Below are 19388 nucleotides of genomic sequence, written 5' to 3'. Positions count from 1 at the left end.
TGTTTCCCCGTGTTTTTGAAAGGAATCAAACTAATTTGCTGGGAGTTCAACTGTTTAAGTACTTATAAAAAGTGTCTGAGGGCAACACAAGAAAAGTGATGACGACCCAGGCTTTAATGGGTTAAAATAAAACGGAGGTTTTATCATGTGTGGGTCATTATTTCATAGAAATTTGCCAAGTATTTTTTGAACATGACTGATAATATGTTTGCCCCGTAAATAAAGACGTATCACTCCAATCATCACAGACAAATCCTTATTTTTCTTAAATCATGTTTTATTTTTCATTTCAAAGACAAAGGAGAGGCAGATGCTGCCATGTACAAAAACACTGACATACAAACGTGACTGACATCAGACTTAAATAAAATAAAATAAATAGTGAGGCAGACCGAGGCCTTCCTCCAGTGTTCTACTCAAAATCCTCAAAATCCTCCGACCACATAATCAGAGAAAATAAAGTAAAAACTTCACAGCAGCTGTTCCCACAAATTCACATAAATAAATACCATTGCATCAGTGTTTTGATATGGTTATGACTGAGTTTTTGGCAGCTGTATCAGCATCGTGTCCATGTTTAAGAAATGTCCAAATGTCTGTGAGTGGCTCATGTTCGGGGCCTCATATGCTCCGGCCTCAAGTAGACATAAGTCGACCAGGAGTCCACCTGGTAGTCCATCCACCTGCTGGGGTTGTGGTCCTCCATCTGCTCCTCTGCCTCCTCCTCCTCACAGGACCCCTCTGCTTCATCCTCATCCGAGCCGATCTTCTCGGTGCTGCTCCCCCTGATCCGAGACACCTCCTGGTCCTCGGCCGGCGTCGTGGAGAGGCTGGAGTGACACATGGTGCACACCCTCAACCACTTGGTCGGGTGAATGTGTTTGATCACGGCTCTCTGCTTGGAGCAGGCGCCGCAGACCACAAAGCCACACTTTCGGCAGTGGTGTCGGCGCTGGGTGACGGAGAACCTGCAGGAGCAGCGCATGCAGACGGCAGAGGCCTGGTCGGGGATCCAGGTGACGGCGAAGATGGACCTCGCCCTGCAGCCTTCTTTCTGCAGCAGTCTGGAGCGGCAGTCCTCCATGTGCTCGATCCAGGCTCGCTTCTCTTCGTACGAGGCGGCCGCCACGTAGAAAGACTTGCGTGGAGTGCGGATCAACCACTGGTTCCTCATACTTGCACTGTCCTCCAAGTCCTCCAGCTGGATGTCCTCTGAAATGATGAAAAAAGGGGTTGTTAAACAGAGGTAACAAAGTTTGGACAATATTGGATATCAACAAGCATGACAACAACTTCCTGGCTTGTTTTTAAGAGACTACACACATCCTTTGTTGCAAAACTACCATCTAAACAAATGCCTTTTGCAGCTAGATAATGCACAACCAACTAAAATATAAAATATGGCTGAAAAATTAGCAGGAAATTAGGGGGAAAAAGTTACAAGAAAATAACCTAAAAAATAAGCACAAAGACAAAAGTATAAAAAAAGAAAAAAATGTTGCAAAAAATGCTGATTTAAAAAAAGAATCTTTTTTTTCTGTAACACAATTTTAAATGTTTTTGTTTGTTTTTTAAATAAAAGTTTATGCCATTTTTGGGTATTATTATTTTCAAGGCAAATTTTCTTGTCAATGTTTTGAATTTTTTGAAACATTTGTGCCAAGTTGGTCATTGCCTTTTACCCAATTTTTTTCCCCCCAAAGAAATCAAACTAATTTTCTAACTAAGATTCTGAAAGGTGAACACTGCATAAAAATACTGCAGCTGATCCAGGTTTTACAGGGTTTAACTGTCAAATCTGAGATAAGCCTAAAGTGTTGAAACTATAAAGACTCATCTTTGATGCAGAGTTGCATCAAGTGTTTTGGAGAAGCTGCCAAGTTTCTCACCTAGAGGGATGATCTTCTGTTTCTTGTGCCAGCGGCCGTTCAGGATGATGCTGCCGTACACCAGCACATCGTTGAAGAGGAAGAAGGCTTTAGGCTGAGGCCCCCTGCGGCTCTGCTTCACCAGCCGACCCTCTCCGACCAGAACCCGGCCCGGCTGGGCGAGCGGCTTCCCTGCCGGCCCAAACGAGCTCTCCACAGCGTGGATGCGCTCCTGGTTGTCCTTATCAAATGTAAGCTGGTCCACCATGATGCGTGTAGTTAAGAAGTCAAACAGACAGTTGTTGTTGCAGCAGACTGAGTGTTTCTGCGTCTGCAGTTGTGAGTCGTTTTCATGCGATCGTTCAGTCTCTGATGAGCCAGCAGCTGCAGCACCGGCTCTTAAAGCCTCAGGACGCGGTGACGCACCGGGGCTTTCCTGAAAATGTTCAGCTAACAAACACATCCTGCGATAAGTGAGGGGGCGGGAGCAAGATTTGAATTCAGAGAAAGTGACACAACAACTTGTAAAGGAGGAAACAGCAGCATGTACAGAGTGGCAACATTTTTGCAACAGAAATTCCCCTTTTTCTCCTGGGCATTTCAATTCTTACAAGCTGATTTCACACACAAATCAGGTCCACTGAATATATATTTTTGACTCTGAAAGTCATAGATTCTTTTGAATTTACAGAAGCCGGTCAGAATATATATTCCTAAAGTATCAACAATTTCCAGCTCATGGACGTACCAACTGATAAATATATATATGTATTTTGCAAACCAATCGCCACAAAAAATGTGGGCATTACACATTTCTGCAAGCCATGGACATGTTACATTTGCACGTTATCGTGCAGCAGATACAGTGCGACTTTACTTTTCAACAACGCTGTGGTTTAAGTGTGATTAGGTTCAGGCACAGATCATGTTTTGGTTTAAAATGCACAATCCCAGCTCAAAATGCAGCAGTGTCTGGATAAACAGCAACCTCTTTTCATGGCATTATCTTGGAAGAAAAAAACAGCAAAGGTCACCACAAAATACTCACGTTGGTGCCTAAAATGTCACTGAAAAAACAACAAGGGGTCATTAGAAAACACCCGCATTGGAGCCTAAAAAGCAGCTTGAAAAATGGTGACATCAGTGTTTGGTGCCTAAAACGCCACTGGAGACTGCAATGAGCTGCTGCAAAACACTCATGTTAGACCTTAAAAAGCTGCTGGAAACATGTTTGGAGCCTGAAATTCAAACACCCCCATTGGGCCCTAAAAAGCCACTGGAAACATGGTGATGGGTAACTACAAAACAAAACGCAGATATTTGGTGCCTAAAAGGCGTCTGGAAACTCTGATGGGCTGCTGCAAAACACTGTTGTTGGTGCCTTAAAAGCCATTAAAAACTCAGAAATGACTCGCTCAATCATCACCAGTTGTGTCATTTGTTGGTCTCAAACAAAGAGCAGCTTGGCAGGCGCCTCACCCAGGTGTCACGCCATCCACCGTCTCCTCCACCTCCTGATGACACAGTCAGCACATACAGAAACGCTGATATGATACATATAAAACATGCAAATGCAGCATATTTCTGGTTTGCAGAATTAAACAATGCAAACATTTCATGCAGGCGACTGTGCTGGTATTTCAGCGTGCACTCCATCACCAACTATCCACTGACTTCAAAATAAAAGATGGACTCTACACCTTTTCAACATGTAAGCAACGATATTTAATCCAGAGGTTATACACCTGATATTGTGTTTCTGGGCCACAAAATGGATAAAGTAGACAAAATAATAAACTGGAAAAACAAAGCAGCAATCTAAACCAACAGATTGGAAAATTCTCCACTGTTACTGGAAAGTACGGATGGAATAAAGCCGACCTGATGAGAGTTTACAATCCACAAACACGTTTTGTCAGACCGGTCGAGCAGCTCCGCCTGCAGCCGGAGTGAAAAACAAAAAGATGTCAAACTGCAACACGCTGCCAACTTGGCTCTCATTTCTCATTTGAACTTTTTGCTGCTTCGATCCAAGTTTGTTTATTCAAATCTTTCTTTCAGAGACTGTCTGCTAATCAAACACAAACAGGTGTAACAATGCAAGTCGTCACACCCAAGTTAATGAGGGTCAGCATTTTGACCTGAGGCTTAGTGGTAAACACGTGCACACGAAGCACATTTTTACCGGTAGAATAATTTATCAGATTGCACGTGTTGAAAGACAGATAGTTCAGTTTAACCCCAGTTACTTTATTAATACGATCTTATGATCAGAATGTGAAATCTTTCAAAAACATTGTGATAAAGTCAACGAGCAACTTGATAGAAAATGTTGCACAACTGCAAGGAATTAGTAGATTTTATTTAAAGCTAGGGTAAAATGTCGAGGGAAAAAAAGAAAAAAGCAAGGGACAAACTGTATTTATAAGTATCAGTATTACAAATTTAAATTATGTTACAGAATTATTATTATTATATATATTTTTAGTACTTATTTCAACTTTTTTTGTTTTGTTGTTTTTTGGTACTAATTTTCAGCAAATTTTCTTGTAATTTTTACTAATTTCTTGAATTTTTTTTTGGTCGTTTTTTTCTTCTTCCGTCGTTCATTTCCTTCCTCCCAAGTTTTTGGGAGAAATCAAGCTAATATCTCAGGTTTCAAAGGGGTAATGCTTTTTAAGACCTTTGCAAGGTAGGCTAATTGGGGGGCGTCAAGCTCGACTTGCTGCCTCTGGAAACCCCGAAAAGAAATTTCAACAAACTTTTAAACTAACTAATCCAAAATGAGGACAAATTCAGCAACTGCATGGTTCATTACTCGCCTTTACGTTTTCAGAAACACATTTTCAGAAACCGTTGAGGTGCCATGCGTAGCTGGAGCTCGTTCTCTCTGCTGCATGTTGTTATGGTTTGAAATCTGAGAGCAGCCCAAACAACCTGATGGCACGCCCATCAAACTAAAGGTGACTTTAACTGTGTGTCCTCATTTCCACCGTCGCTCCTCATTTCCCTGAGAGAAAATTCAATATATTCACTTTAAAGGGCCTCAAATACACACACGAACAAACAACTGTGACTGAAGGTAGCTGCTAACTTGTACCACTCTTGCACGTGTGTTTTTTTTCTTTAGGGCTGGACCCAAATATTCGGCTATTCCAATATTTTTTATCAGGTAGACATTCAGTTTTCAATTTAAGGATTCAGATATTCAGTCTCTGTGAGAAAAAATAAATACATCTTAAATGTTAGATTAGTTGATTAGTTCGTCCTCTGTATGAATTGTTATATTGTTTTGTCTTCTTTTTATTTCTTTCCTCATTTCTATTATCTGTTATCTGCCAAGAGACTACTCATGTAAATTAGCAGTTGTGCTAACTCATATTTACATTTGTATCTTATACTGATATTCCTAAATATGCCCTTTTGAATAAAAATTAAATTAAATTAAATTAAATTAAATTAAATTAAATTAAATTAAATTAAAGTAAAGTAAAGTAAAGTAAAGTAAAGTAAATTAAATTAGTACACTCGGCTTCTGCACCTGTCCAGGTACCAGTCTGCACTCCACACCTGGTCTGCATGAAGATTTGACTCTATGCAGTGTGGAGCACTGGCACCAGATGTGCATATACTTTCGGCTTCACATAATGTAACAGACCTGAAATTCTGGATTGTGTAGTCCTAATCTGGAGCAGTAATCTGATCTGAGTGAAACCTCTGCCTGCATGTCTCTCTGATGAACCCACAGTCATTTAAATAGCATACTGATTAATAAGTGTCTATCAGGGCCAAAAGCTATAAAGTCTGCACTGTCATAACAGAGACTCCTGCAGCTCAGCGCTGTCGGTAATAACTGGTGAGACAAGTTCTCAAACAAGGTGCTCTGTGGGAGCGGGAATATGTGAGAGGTGAAGTGGCTCTCAGGTGCACCGACAGCCCTGGGAGTTCAGGAAAGTACACAGACAAAGAATTAGATTTCGTCAGCTTACAGGACCTCGTGTTTAGTACTCGCTGTTACCAGTAAACTGATGCAGAGCGTGCAAAATCAGTTGAAAGCTTTTGGTGAAAGTTATCTTTATTCAGAAAGATCAAAACTGGACTGAAACCCAATTTTTCCAGAATAAATCTGACTTGAAATCAAAAGTGGGGAACACAACTGTTAATCTGTCGGGGGAATAAATGGGATTCAACCTCCAGCAGCTGAAAAAGAAAATTTAGCTGGAAAAATGTAACTCGATGTTTTTATCGCAGTGTATATAAAATACACACAATTGGGCAAACAACAGCAGATAATGCATCAAAAGTTATAAACTGAAAGCAGTGACATCCCCTTCTATTCTTTGTGTATGTTTTGTTAACTGAGAAAAGTTATAAATACGAAGTTTTAAGATAGAAAAATGGATTTAATTTGTTTCTGATGCAGGAGCAGGGACGTGTGAGAGCAGATCAGCTCTCAGGAGCAGGTGAAGGAAGGAAAACAAAGAGCTGTAATTGTATTTAGTGTGAAACAGTTTACAGCTCGTTGTGTTTCACACGGTTTCTGTTACCAAAAGGCTGCAAACCGACTTTTGTGTTGTTACGAGAAACATTTGCTCTGTTCTCTACTGTACAATAAACATTACATAATAAAACAAAGTGAACTAAAACTAATTGCTAAAAGCTAAATACTGCTCCCGAACAACAAACATTTACTCCATCTGGCTGCATACATTTAATAAAAAAAAAATAAAAACAAACAATAGGTTCAATGATTACCACTGACGACTGGTTTGCTGTTGTTTTGTAGTCAGATTACACAATGTTACGGGCCGGGCTTTGTTTGAAATTTAAAAGCTGATGACTAAGGGGACGATCACACCGAGACGCATCGGCCTGGCGCAGCGTCTCCAAAAACACCTCCGAAGCACACCTGGAAAAACACGGCTGCGTACGCTTGTGGCTGCGTGGCCAAAGAGACACTGACGAGCGGTGCGACTTTGTCTCTTGAGTGTAGAAGTTGAAATATTACAGCTTTTATGCACGTCCAAAAACCGCCAGGAAAACGCGTCACGCAGCAGCGAGAGCTGTACAATAGGGAAACTCTGGTTTTGCTGGCGACATGTCGCAGTGTGATCGGCCACTAAGTTTTGCTGATTTTTTTCTCTGAAGAATTAAACATGTTTTTCTATTGAAAGATCAATTTTAGAGTTTCGAACTAGAGCCTTCAGTTTTTGGATCAAGTAGTTGATGAAAAATAAGATGTGTCAGATTTAGTAACTAAAGCAGTTAATTTGCTGCGTCAGATATATTTTTAATAAACGCCGAGGTGAATGTAAATATCTAATCGGACTCTGATTCAGCAGATATTTAATATCAAAGCCGTAGTTGGTAACCTTCATAAAAATAACTTATTTGCTGAAACTGTTACTATATCCACACAGCAGTACATGAGACAGATAATTTGTGGAAAAGAAAAAACATGGTGATCTGCCTCCTCGCAGCTTCTAACTGCATTTGTATGAATCCACCACACATGAACGAAAACAACCATGAAAAGAGTCGAGAAGTCTCTAACGCAGCTTAAATCATTTCAACTGCAGCTCATGAACTGCGGTCAGTCTGTCAAACTTAGCAGCACCGATCAAATCAAGATTGTGTTACCGCAGGGCCTTTTTCTCACCTCAAATGTTTTCAGAAACATATTTTAGTGTACTGTTTAGCTGTAAAATGAGAACATTTGTGACTGAGAAAACTTTGCCAAATGTAGGACTTGGATGTTCGATCGTGGCCGAAAAAAACGTTTGGGACTTTTCTAAAATTGTATAGTCTCCTAGCTCAAACTGATGACATCATCAGGGTTATTTTCTCAAAGCGGACAAAGCCGCGGACACAGAGGACGTCTTACATCTGTTTTCAATGGCTGTTTAGCTCTCCAAGTGACAAATAAACTGATTGCGAGTGCACAAAATTGGTGGAGCTCCCCTTCAAAATAAGGCGATACTTATTTTTGTGGGAGTTAGCTATATTTAGCGAGGTGAAAACTGAGCAGAAAAACTTTTGTTTTTCAGATACGATTTTACAGTCTTTCAAACAGTAAATGACCCAAATGCATCTGCTGCAGTTTGGTCAGTGTTGCTGCAGTTCCTACTTACTGCCATTAGAGGACAGCAGAAGTCTGTGGTGTCTCGTTTCGTGAGGCACGGAGGTCAAAGGTCGATGGTTCCTCTCACTTTGAACTTTTTGGCCGAGCGTTCGCTGGCTCGCTGCTCAAACTTGCTCCCATAGATGTGTGAGACGAAGCCGTTGATCTCCACCGAAAACACACTGTTCCTCTTTGGGATCACTGTCACATAACAAGTGGAGGGAGAAGAGAAAACATATTAGCTGCACACACTTTTCATAATGTCTGTTGTGATTTGGAGCATTTTATTCGATTTTTTGTGTAAGTGTGGTTTGTATTTTTGTATTTATGTGTGTTATGTCAAACAGCTGGCGTCCTGGGATGCAAGACAAATTTCAGAATCATTTCATTTATGATAATAAAGTGGAAATCTTAACCATAATTCGAAGTGATCCAGTTATCTGTCCAACCTCTTGATAAACAAAAGCAAAAAGTGAGTCTCAGTGAGACACGTCCAGCTGTCTTACCTTTCAGTCTGTCTTCTTTGGTGATGATTTTGAAGACGTGTTTGAACTCTTGAACTAGAATCCCTGTCGTCCCGACATATGAAGGGCATTTAGAGCGAACCACTATGAGAGAGAGAGAAAAAAAGCAGAGTATTACGCCTCATTAGCACTGCACAAAAAACCCGATGACACCTGCCAACATCTGGCTTTTTAATGCAATGACCATCAAATGATCGGCATTCACACGCGGGTCAGATGACTCTGCAGGAGACACGTGTTTTTATCGCCTCCGGCTCCGATCTGCATCGATGGAAACACGAGTGACACTGTAATTTCAGCTCCTTTATCGATGAAATGCAATTACGGGCCATCACTAATTACACCCCATCTCCTCCTAAGCAGCTTAAACACCGATCCAAATACATCTGCACCGAGCTTGAAAGAGAGACTGAATCAGTGAGCGATTATATAAAGAGAGAGAACCACAGAAAGTTTTCAAAGATCTTTGTTCCTGCTGCTTTCGAATGTTTATCTGTTCTCCTGCCTGTATGTGATGTCACATGGACACACCAACAAAATGACACACACACACACAGACGAAAGCTGACAGAAGGGCAGACTCGTGTGCTGGAGCGGTGTGTTCACTGGCAGTGGTGATACAGTCTATCGCCTATATTTAGCGGGTTTACCCGTATTTGAAACATCCACATGCACACGCTAACTTTGGTGGGAGAAGGTTGAAGTGGCACACTATCACAGCTGCATCTGTAAGTGATAGTTTTTAAGTAGCTGTGAGTTTTCACACTAAACTATCATCAAAAGCAGATTTTTGTCAAAAAAATGTTGACCTATAATCAGTAAATGATGTATTAGGGGTCGACAGATTATCAAGGCAGACTATGAGGGTGGATGTTTGGCATTTTGCAGATTATCTGTATCTGAGTTTTATTTTAATTTCAGAGAAATCCAAAAATGTACCTGTGATGATGGCACCATGGAAGTCTGCCTTCAGAAGCTTCTGCTGCACAAACTGCGGATTGCTGAAAAACAAAAACAGCGAAACGAATGAGCTCAGAGTAATAAGGACTTCCGAAACTGCTCAAAATGTTAAAGCGGTTACTCAGGGTCCGTGAAGCTTCGAACGGATTTACCTTGTTGGTTTCAATCCACCGCACAGGTCAATGATGTACTGTCTCCAGAGTTCATGCAGAGGCAGGAAAAGCTCGTACCTGTCAAGATAATCATAAAGACAGTGATGCTAAATGTATCACAATCAACTCTGACGAGTTGATCTCGATGCAGTCCTGCACGTGGATGTTCGAAACACATCTTTCCCTCTCTCAGACTCCTGACAGACCTCTGGTGCTCAGGTTTGATCTGGAAGATCTTCATCGCCCTCTTCTGCCGGGCATTGAGTCCTTTGGCTTTCTTGCTGCTCCTCTTGGACTTGTCCGTCTTGGGCCTGGTGTAGCCGAGAATCACCGCCTTGTGAGTCAACATGGTCTTCACGTCGTTTCGTGTGTTCGGCTGCATGCTGTTCTTCAGGAACGCCTGGGTGAAGGCACGCGCTCTGGACGGGGTCTGAGGCTGCAAACGAGACAGAGACACGGAGGACATTTACACGCCCTGAAATGTAGATTCTTGAGGAATTGTACACACATACAATACAAATACAAAGACTGAAGTAGATAATATAATATATAGATATAATAGATAAATATTGATGACTCACAGCGACTGAACTGGCTGTTTGAGAAAGAGACATTTAAGTTAGCAACTTACTTAGAGAAAGCTGGAGACATGAGCAAGGAAGTATTGTTCCAGTATCAAAACGTTTTTTTACTTTTTCTCTTCTTTTCTTTGTAAAATTTTGTATCTGTTCAGCTGTAATTAGGATTTTTTGCCTGGAAGCGATCTTCATGAAATGAAACGTAAGATAAGATAATCCTTTATTAGTCCTACAGTGGGGAAATTCACAATGTTATAGCAGCTATGAGGTAAAAGCAGCACAAGAACAATATAATAGTAAAAAATGATTAACAAATATAAATATAAAAAAATATCAAAATGTTAGATAATAAAAAACAAGGAGAAAACATGTATTTTGGACTATTGTGCATCTATATAATCCCATAGGGGATGGGCCACTAGGTGACATGAAACTAAAATAAAAGCACTCACTCATTCATTGTAATTTTTATCAAAAAACAACACAAAAGCCAGTCTGTAAAGATTGGTAAATGTTTATGAATAGACTGTTACAGTAACTTTCAAAAATCAGTACTTTATAATATAGCAATATCCTATGTGGCAATACTGTATCACTACATGGGCGCCAAGTATCTCTATTTTTATTATGTAGATTATTAATATTGCAAGTACAAATTAAACTTTTGATAGACCACAAGAATTAAAAAAACATCCGTATCTTTTCAGTCCATTAAATACATTTTGGATGCAAAATATATAATTATATACATATTTTTGCACAGTAAGTGGAAACATATTATAGAACTGGAAATTGCACAGTTTGAATATTTTTTTCTTAATATTAGACAAATGCAAAAAAATAGCAAAAATGCTTGTAATGATTTTCCATACTCAAAAGTCTTGGATCAGCAGGCCAAAACCAAGATATGAATGTTAAGAAAAAATACAAATGCAAATAACTTATTATCAAAACAGTTGTGGATTAATTTTCTGCTGATTAAACTGATTGCAAAAACTGTTTCAGAAGAGAAAAGTCTTTGCACAACATGACTATTATCTGCACCAGTGATCACACCCAGTTTAGTCACGTTGTCATATTGTTTTTGTCAAAGCACTTTGTAAACTCCGTTTTTAAATTTGCATTAAAAATAAAGTATAAAAAATATCTGCTCACCTCAACGCCGAGAAGCGTCACCAGGTCCTGAGGAATCGTGGCTCGAACAAGTTTTTCTGTTTCTGTTGTTGATACATAAAACCTGATAAGATCTCAGATTATAGTGAAAATCCTGTTTACAAGTTCACAGCGAGGTTCACCCCCCAAATATTAAGTTTATAATGACTAAGTTTACATGCACGCTAATATTCCACTATTATTCTGAATTTGATGCGAGTCGTGTAAACAGCACGCTCTGGAGCGGCTCCAGTCGTTGTTTTAATCTTAGTGATAAAATATTTGTTTTTTATTGTATCATGGAAATCTCATACCGCTGCAAACATCACACTTAGAGCTGCAACTACAGTTTTTTTTTTGATCAATCTGCAAATTGTTTTGCACAAATCCAGTTTCAATTTTTATAAAATAGGTAAAAATGCCAAACTCAGCTCCCACAGCCCAAACGGGCATCTTCAAATTGCTTGTTTTGTCCGACCAAAAGTCCAGAACTCAAGGATTTTATCGTAAACTGATGATCTCACAATGTTATCATAGGAACGCAGATTTGTTTTTAAATGCAAAGGAAAGACTCTTCCGTTTTTAGCAGAGCTATTCTCGTCAAAATGTGGCCCAAAACACCACTGCTGGGAAAACTCCCTCTTCAGTCTACAGTGTCACTCTGTCAGCAGGTTTATGGAAAAGTACTCCGACAATGACCCAAATACCTAAATGCCACATAAGTCAAGGTGTCAGTGCAGGATGAGGACTGTGCTGACTGGCAACAGTGTCAAGAAAATACCCTCCTCCGTCTGTTTGTTTTTTAAATTTGGGACTTTCCTGAGACACTGATGAACGAGGATCGCAGATGTACTGTGATAACCTTTCCGCTGCCCGTAACTTTCATAAGAGACATTTAGTAACATGTCATGTCTTTGATTTACATTTTAGCTTCAGGGGAGCCAAATAAAAGTATGAACAGCTGTTGCTTTTCTAGCCAAGACGGTGAGAACATGCATGTCAAAGCGCGTCCTTCTACAGAGGACACAAACCTGTCCAACCAGCTACTGCAGCACAGTTATATATTCATATATAACAGAGATAATTACAGCCGCTCAGCTGATAACGACGACAAATGTCAGGCAACGATTACCAAACCCGTGTCACCCTAAAGGTTCAGACACAAGCTGATGTATAATGATGCCTTAAAGGGCTTTCACGTCCAAAACAAAGAGGCTGGTTGTCTTTTCCATCTTGTAAAGTCGATACAGAGTTGTGTTTAGAGCCCGAACGATATATTGATCAGCTGATATTATCAGCCGATATAAGCCTTTCACACATATCGGAGCACATCGGCATCGGCGTATATTTCTTTCCAATATTTGCTGATAAGAAAACTTTTTTTTAAACCATATAATGCAGGAAATGATGCTCGGGAGGTTTAGAAATGTTCAGTAATCGACTGATACTGAACAGGACTGATGTTTATTTAGCTATTTATTTTATTGTATTTATCTTTTATTAAAATGGTCAGCAAAGACCAAACAGTACTGATGTTTATTTTATTCTTATATTCTTTATTTGAACGGTCAGTGAAGACATATTATTGGCCGGGCCCATTATTGGGGCTGATATTTGGGATTTCGCCAAGCAAAAATGAAACCACATGAAAGCACATGAACACAATGACGTGGTAAAAACAACTTCCCAATTTGGAAATTACGACCTTTCAACATCACGGGAATGCATCAGTAGTTTAACAGCTAGGAAATAGTTCCTACATGAAACTGATAACAACAAGGTCTGTGGATTATCTTGAGTAACTGGGTCATAATATCTTTAAAAAGAGAGTTTGAGTTTCTCAAATGTATTTTTTGGCGTTTTGAGCACCACAAGCCGAGTGCCGACGTCCGACATCTCTACAGTTAATATCTCCAAAACTCTGCAACTCACACCAAAACTATGTGGACTGATAAATAGCTCTGCAGGTCAAAGAGAAAATATGTAGTTTTGGTTTTGGGGTGAATTGTCCCTTTAAGTCACATTTTGAATGCAGCGCTTTTATTTGTAACAGAATATTTGTACACTGTAATACTGATACTTCTTCCCCCACTGCTTTAACAGCGCGTTTAATCCGATATTATAAAGATAAAGAGAGTCTGTGACAGAGAGAAAAGGGGAAATATCGTTGGATTTGACGTGAGGTTGGTTTAATTTCGGGTTTATGCTTCAACATTCGTGAATTCGTCCTTTAAACTAAAACTTTACTTTACTTTGAAAATTCAACTCACCGTCCGTTTGCATGTTTTTGCAGACTGGCCGTAGAAACGGTGTGAAATCAAACTGCTGTCCAGCTGTTACTGCAGAAAAACACTTCAACACGTGTGTTTTGGTTTCGTGAGCCGACTTCCTTTTCCTGCTTCTTCTTCTTCAGCTCTTTTTCCCAGAAAGCGCCGGCAGACTGTCCGCAGGTGTCGCCCTCTGCAGGCCAAAGCGCGCATCACAAAAAAACTGGAAAACGTGATCAATATCCTTCAAAACATGAGAGGAAGGAAAAAAATGACCAGAAAATTACCAACCCAACAAAAACCCAAAATGAGACTATAGTGCTAATAAATTTTCATAATTCTATAAAATAATTTAAATTTGCAAATATGATAATTAGAAAAAAGGGTCCCTAGACATAAATGACAACAAGAAGCAGAAGTAATCACTCAAAGTCAAACAAATAAACATACATATACACACACACACACACACATATACAGAAATAATTTAACATTGTGACTTAAATGTGATGATAATTTCCTTTTAACCCCTTGAAACCTGAGCTAACTGGCTTAATCCCTTTCAAAAACATGGTAGGAAAGCAAAATGCACGCTCACAAGAAAATACCTAAAAAGAAAAATTCCCTGAAAATTAGCACACACAAAGAAATAAGAATATATATACAAAACAAACAGACAAGGACATTGTTTGAATTTTTTTTTTAAATATATGTAATTTACTTTAAATATATAATTATAATTAAAAATTATTTTATGATTATTTTATCATATTTTTTCTGTTATCTCTCTCTTTCTTTTTTTAATTTTCAGTTCATCTTCTTGTCAGCTCGTCCTAATTTCTTGCAGTTAGTCGGACATCTGTTGCCAAGTTGCCTGTTGCCATGTTAAAAAAAAAATCAACAAATTTGTTTAAATTTCACAAGAAACTGATGTCGATCTGGTTTTTTTCTTCTTTTCTTCGGATGATGAGCTCTTTGACAACACGATTTGAACCGTGGCTTCAGCTTTTAAACTGCCAGTTTTTGGACAAACAGAGACACAAAGTTCCCACTTTACGGTCACTAAACCTGAGAACAAGATAATCTTTCTTTTATTTTCTTTAATTTGGTTCTGGCATGTTTTTCTTGATGAGTATCGTGATTGATCCCAATCACACATCTGCCCATCGTGTGCGTGACATCCGTACCTGCTATCATGAGACTGTTTGGGTTTATTTCCTCATTCAGCTTAATTCCCCCCCCCACGTTTTTCCTATGAACTCCGTTTACGTTCGTAATTCGTTTTTCTAAAGTGCTGCGGAGCTGCTTTCATTCAGTGTTACAGCACCAATATATCAAAGATTGCTGCTTTGCACGACCTTTGACCTCCCCATGTCTAAAAACAGTATAAATACACTATACAAGAAATTAAAGCAAGTAAATGGATAAAAACTCACACATGCTTTTAAAAGCCTTTTTCTTTTTGTTTTTATTGGAAAAATTCAACTAAAAAGATAAAAATCTTTGAAGCCAGATGAGGCTCAACAATGACATGGAAATTTCCAACCTTTAGGAATGTGTTTGTGTGTGTGTGTGTGTGTGTGTGTGTGTGTGTGTGTGTGTATGACAGAGGGAGTGGCTGCACATAACAGCTAACTGGCTGTGCTTCTCTTTATTAAAAAATAAAAAAAATCCAATCCATATCCACTTAAAAAATCCAAAAGGAAGTCTGATTTTTTTTGTAAAATATTTATTTCACATATCTTGGTGTTTTTTTGCTATACACAGTTAAAATAAAACACAGAATACAGAGTGAAATTAATTCAAATATTTAAAAAAAAAAAATTGCATAGTTTCTGACTTTCTTACACATCCAAACCGCTTTCGCTAAAAATATATATATCCCTTTTTTCGACACATAAACTGCATTTAAATTGTTTTCATATGAAGACAAAGGCACACTTTGCCCTTTCAAAAAAGAAGAGAAAAATCTAAATACACTGGCTTTCTGGCAGAAGATATGCAGAGATAAAACATCTGTTTATATTTAATGAGCTTTTGATTCTCCATTAATAAATGGATGGCATGCAGCCGCACCAGCACCACAAATATTCCCAGAATACACGCCCCTTTCACACACGAAACCCGTGTGTGTGTGTGTGTGTGTGTGTGTGTGTGTGTGTGTGTGTGTGTGTGTTGATGTAGGCTCAAAGCCAAGAAGGAACAAGTTGTTGGTTTTTGGTGTGGATCCAGGAAAGAAGTGAACCGAATCATTGTGAGATAGCAACGTTTTTTTAACATTTCCTTATGAAACGCACACAGAAAAGAAAAGAGATTCAGACTAAAGTCTTGATTTTCACATGCTTCTATTTACATCCGATGGCCGTACAGACAGCGAAAAAAAAGTGCAAAAGTGAAAAGTATCCAGTCGATATTGGATTTTCCTCATTCCTCAAGGCGTTTAAACAAAGCTTCGTGTTGAAACTTCAACAAATATTTTATTTTTATCGTGAATGCATATCGGTCCCAAATATCTGTTAGTGGTCTCATCAAGGTCTAATAATCTGTATTGGTCCTGAAAAAGCAACATTTGTTGATCCCTAAAAAGCAATGTGGAAAATCCAACATGGGCTGAAACATATAAAACGTTATTGTCGCCGTCTGTGCAGCCCTGAAATATAAATACACTTAAAAATCTGAATCTGCTTTTTAAGGTGCAGCTCAAACCGTTGTGAATCACTTATGAAATGCTGCACATGGACCTGGAAAAATGTGGCACACGTTCGTAATGACTGAGTGTCAAAATGTGCAGAGAATTTTTTAAAAATACGGGAAAAAGACAAAGCCGCTCTTCCAGACGGCAGGAACGTCGCGTCAGAGGACGCACTCGGAGGGGTTTCCAGTTAAAGGTGTGTTTTCTGGTCATTTCTGACAGAAACGCTCCACACATTTCTTAAAAGTCCCAAAACAAATATTTACCATAAGCGAGCAGATGTTAATCAGCTAAACTTATGTAAAGCGGTTTGGTCACTGTTAGATGTTACATAACAGCCAGCAGATTTCTAAGGAAAATCTGTCTGATGAAACTGAACAGTGGGAGGGTTTAATAAAACAGGCGTGAAACGAGCCACAGAGTCAAACTGCCAATACGTGTAAAACAAATTTCAACCCTTAAAATGTGAGTAAAATGGCTTGATTTCTTTCAAATACATGGGACGACGGCAAAGAGTAACTTAACCTGAAATGGCCCAAAAATTAGTAAGAAAAGATTAAAAAGTCAGAAGAAAATAACCTGAAAATAATATGAAAAAAAGGGAAAAAAAAAAAAATGGCCTAGAGAAAGTGCTAAAATTTTTTCTTTTTTCTGTAATTTTAAACACATAATTACGAAGATTATAAATATAGTTTTCTGAACATTTTCCCCTCGTTTTTTTGATTTCTTGTCGAGTTGCTCATGTCGTTTTTTGCCTGTTTTTGAAAGACATCAAACCTATTCCCTTGGGTCTCAGAGTTTTACATTTTCTTAATTATATATTTAAAATTAAGTTACAGAAAAAAACATTTTCTTTAACACTTTCTTGAGGTCATTTTATTTTATTTTAAACTTGTTTTTTTTTTTATTTTCAGGTTATTTTCTCCTGACTTTTTACTTATTTCTTGCTTATTTTTGAGCCATTTCTGGTTAAGCTGCTCGTAGCTCGTCATCCACGACCCTCTGACCGCATTTTTAAAAACACATCGGTTTCCTAAATTAAAATAAAAAGAAGAAGAAGCAAAATGGACTGGTCAGATTTTACAGTGTGGGTCCTGAGTGTGAAAGGGGCTGCAGTTACAGGGAGCAAGATGGGAATTTTTTAAAAAGCTGGTGAAGCCACTTCACTTCTGATGATTTCATTTTTTATAGTTTGATTTGTCGAACGACTGAATCCAGTGAAAAATAAAATTCTTTGTAAACAACAAACATGAAGGTTATTCTCCTTTTACAGCAGCGGTACATTTACAGACACATTCTTAACTTAGCTGAACTTTAATCCAGAGTTTGACGAGACATTAGTCTCAGAGTTTTACGGACGATGCAAAACCCCATAAACATCCCAGATTTTTAGTGGTTTTTACCTTTAACCCTTTGAAACCTGGAGCGAAATCACTTTTCTGCTGCTTCCAGACTCCTTTCATAAACCTTTGAACCCTGAGAAAACTGGTGCAATTTCTTTCAAAATCATGGGACAAAAGGCAACTTTGTAAGAAATGGTCCACAAGAAATGAGTAGATTTAAAAAATTATTTTGAAAATAAATATTTTGGGGAAAAAAAAGAAAAAAGCTAGGGTAAAAATCTATTATTACATATTTATAGTTATGTTCCAAAAATATAGATAAGGACTTTTTTTACCTTTAAATTTTTATTAGTAGTTGTATTTTTTAAATCTAATTTCTTGCTGATTTTTGGGTCATTTATTCTTTTGTTGCTAAGTGCCCTCTTTCCCTGTTTTTGAGTGTCAGTAAAAGTATCAGCTGAATTTGCTCAGGTTTCAAAGGGTTAAGTGTTAAAGATGCTCACAATGGTGACTCAGAGGAGGGACCAGAGACCAGTAACATTAAGTCTGGACCCCCTTTACTGTTGCATATGATCATTCATGGGCAGTGATAAATAATATTTACATGACATACAATAACACTGTATTCTTGTGTTTATGGTCTGCGTGAATCATTATTTTGGGGGAACCGATCCTATGAGGGTAGTGTTGGTATGTAACAGTGGTTTGGACCTGGTGGTCCCCCATTTTTAATAGTCCTGAACCGCCACTGGGGGCTTTTCCCGAGTTCATTTTTTTTTTCACTCTAGTGAAACTCGTGGCGCCACAACTTGACAAAAATAAAAATAAAAAAGTAACATTTGGAGATGTGGCTTTCTCTATGTGCAGTTTCCAAATTAAAGCTTGGTAGGAGCTTTTTTGTCGTCACAGTTTGCTACATTTTCTTATTGCAAAGAAATTAAAGAATTTCAGTATGGATTTGGCACACATTTTTTGTCTCTTTAGCCCCGCCCACATCAACCAATGACGTGACGTCTGCTCTGTGTACAAGTGAAACTGCAGTTCAGCGTTTCATGAATAAGAAATAATAATAGTAGTAGTAATTACATACTTACAGTAATCTAAAATTAAAATATACCAGTAATATTGACCTCTCAGTGCTCCTATAACACATGGACTCATTAAGTCTTTGCACTCGGTGTGTGTGTGTGTGTGTGTGTGTGTGTGTGTGTGTGTGTGTGTGTGTGTGTGTGTGTGTGTGTCACCAGTGTAGATGTAAGTGCGGGTGTTGGTGTAGTTGACAGAGTAATTCTTCCTCTGTTGGCTCCTTGACTTGCTCTCTGCAGAGAAAAGAGGAACAGTGAGACAAAAGGTCAGTTCTGATGTGACATTTTTGAGTTATATGACCAAAAAACAAACAAACAAACAAACAAACAAACAAACAAACAAACAAACAGTAGTGTACCTGAACATGAGCTGAACAGAAGTTTCATATCTGATTTTCTCCACATCTGTAACAGAGCAGCTGTGACTGCGGTCCCACTTATAGATGAAGTTCTGTTTGAAAACAAGGAAAAATCAGTATCTGTTCTGTTTGCACATTTAACCCCTTAGGGCCCGCTTTAATATCACACACACTCGTATCGCTCTGCCTATAAAAATCAAGCTTTAAAAATATTACACATTATTATTATTTTCTACTTTCAGTGAGTTATTTTTTTTTACCAACATCAGTCCTAATCATAAATATTA

The 19388-nt window shown here is 38.5% G+C and overlaps 3 protein-coding genes across 4 annotated transcripts in view; all 3 read right to left on the bottom strand.

Annotated features, from left to right (window-relative positions):
- Positions 1 to 256: 256 nt before the first annotated feature.
- On the bottom strand, positions 257 to 2188 carry plekhf1 (pleckstrin homology and FYVE domain containing 1). The gene is made up of 2 exons (XM_042490369.2): positions 1890 to 2188; positions 257 to 1212 (listed from the first exon to the last, which is right to left on the bottom strand). Exons 1-2 carry the CDS (start codon positions 2134 to 2136, stop codon positions 608 to 610), a joined length of 852 nt encoding a protein of 283 aa, XP_042346303.2. The 5' UTR covers positions 2137 to 2188; the 3' UTR covers positions 257 to 607.
- On the bottom strand, positions 2178 to 13782 carry pop4 (POP4 homolog, ribonuclease P/MRP subunit). 2 transcript variants are annotated; one of them, XR_006105986.2, is made up of 8 exons: positions 13626 to 13782; positions 11359 to 11420; positions 9832 to 10061; positions 9626 to 9703; positions 9453 to 9514; positions 8496 to 8597; positions 8000 to 8190; positions 2178 to 2318 (listed from the first exon to the last, which is right to left on the bottom strand). XR_006105986.2 is itself a non-coding variant. In XM_042490381.2 (7 exons), the coding sequence occupies exons 1-7, from the start codon at positions 13636 to 13638 to the stop codon at positions 8054 to 8056; spliced, it is 684 nt and encodes a 227-aa protein (XP_042346315.1). In that variant the 5' UTR covers positions 13639 to 13782; the 3' UTR covers positions 5926 to 8053. The 2 variants fall into 2 exon arrangements, 1 of the variants encoding a protein (XP_042346315.1); XM_042490381.2 differs by lacking the exon at positions 2178 to 2318 and having other exon boundaries at positions 5926 to 8190.
- A 1547-nt stretch (positions 13783 to 15329) lies between these two features.
- The window catches only part of tpcn2 (two pore segment channel 2), a 32435-nt gene continuing 28376 nt past the window's right edge, over positions 15330 to 19388 (bottom strand). Inside the window, exons 24-25 of the mRNA XM_088084801.1 lie at positions 19102 to 19193; positions 15330 to 18976 (exon numbers count right to left, since the gene is read on the bottom strand). Coding sequence (XP_087940927.1) covers positions 18898 to 18976; positions 19102 to 19193 — 171 coding nt within the window. The 3' untranslated portion in view covers positions 15330 to 18897. The remainder of the gene's footprint in view (positions 18977 to 19101; positions 19194 to 19388) is intronic.

Source organism: Plectropomus leopardus, chromosome 1 (assembly GCF_026936395.1).
Source record: "Plectropomus leopardus strain MGB_pleo_1.0 chromosome 1, ASM2693639v1, whole genome shotgun sequence".
Taxonomy (NCBI): domain Eukaryota; kingdom Metazoa; phylum Chordata; class Actinopteri; order Perciformes; family Serranidae; genus Plectropomus; species Plectropomus leopardus.
The sequence above is the reverse complement of the archived record's forward strand: the minus strand, read 5'-3'. Positions and strand labels throughout refer to the sequence as shown.

Excerpts from the sequence above, each read along its gene's own strand:
- plekhf1 (XM_042490369.2), bottom strand. The coding sequence starts at position 2,136 with ATGGTGGACCAGCTTACATTTGATAAGGACAACCAGGAGCGCATCCAC. Across the intron at positions 1,213-1,889 it reads ACAGAAGATCATCCCTCTAG|AGGACATCCAGCTGGAGGAC; the intron begins GTGAGAAACTTG and ends TCATCATTTCAG.
- pop4 (XM_042490381.2), bottom strand. Across the intron at positions 10,062-11,358 it reads TGACGCTTCTCGGCGTTGAG|CCTCAGACCCCGTCCAGAGC; the intron begins GTGAGCAGATAT and ends TCTCGTTTGCAG. Across the intron at positions 8,598-9,452 it reads CCATGGTGCCATCATCACAG|TGGTTCGCTCTAAATGCCCT; the intron begins GTACATTTTTGG and ends TCTCTCTCATAG.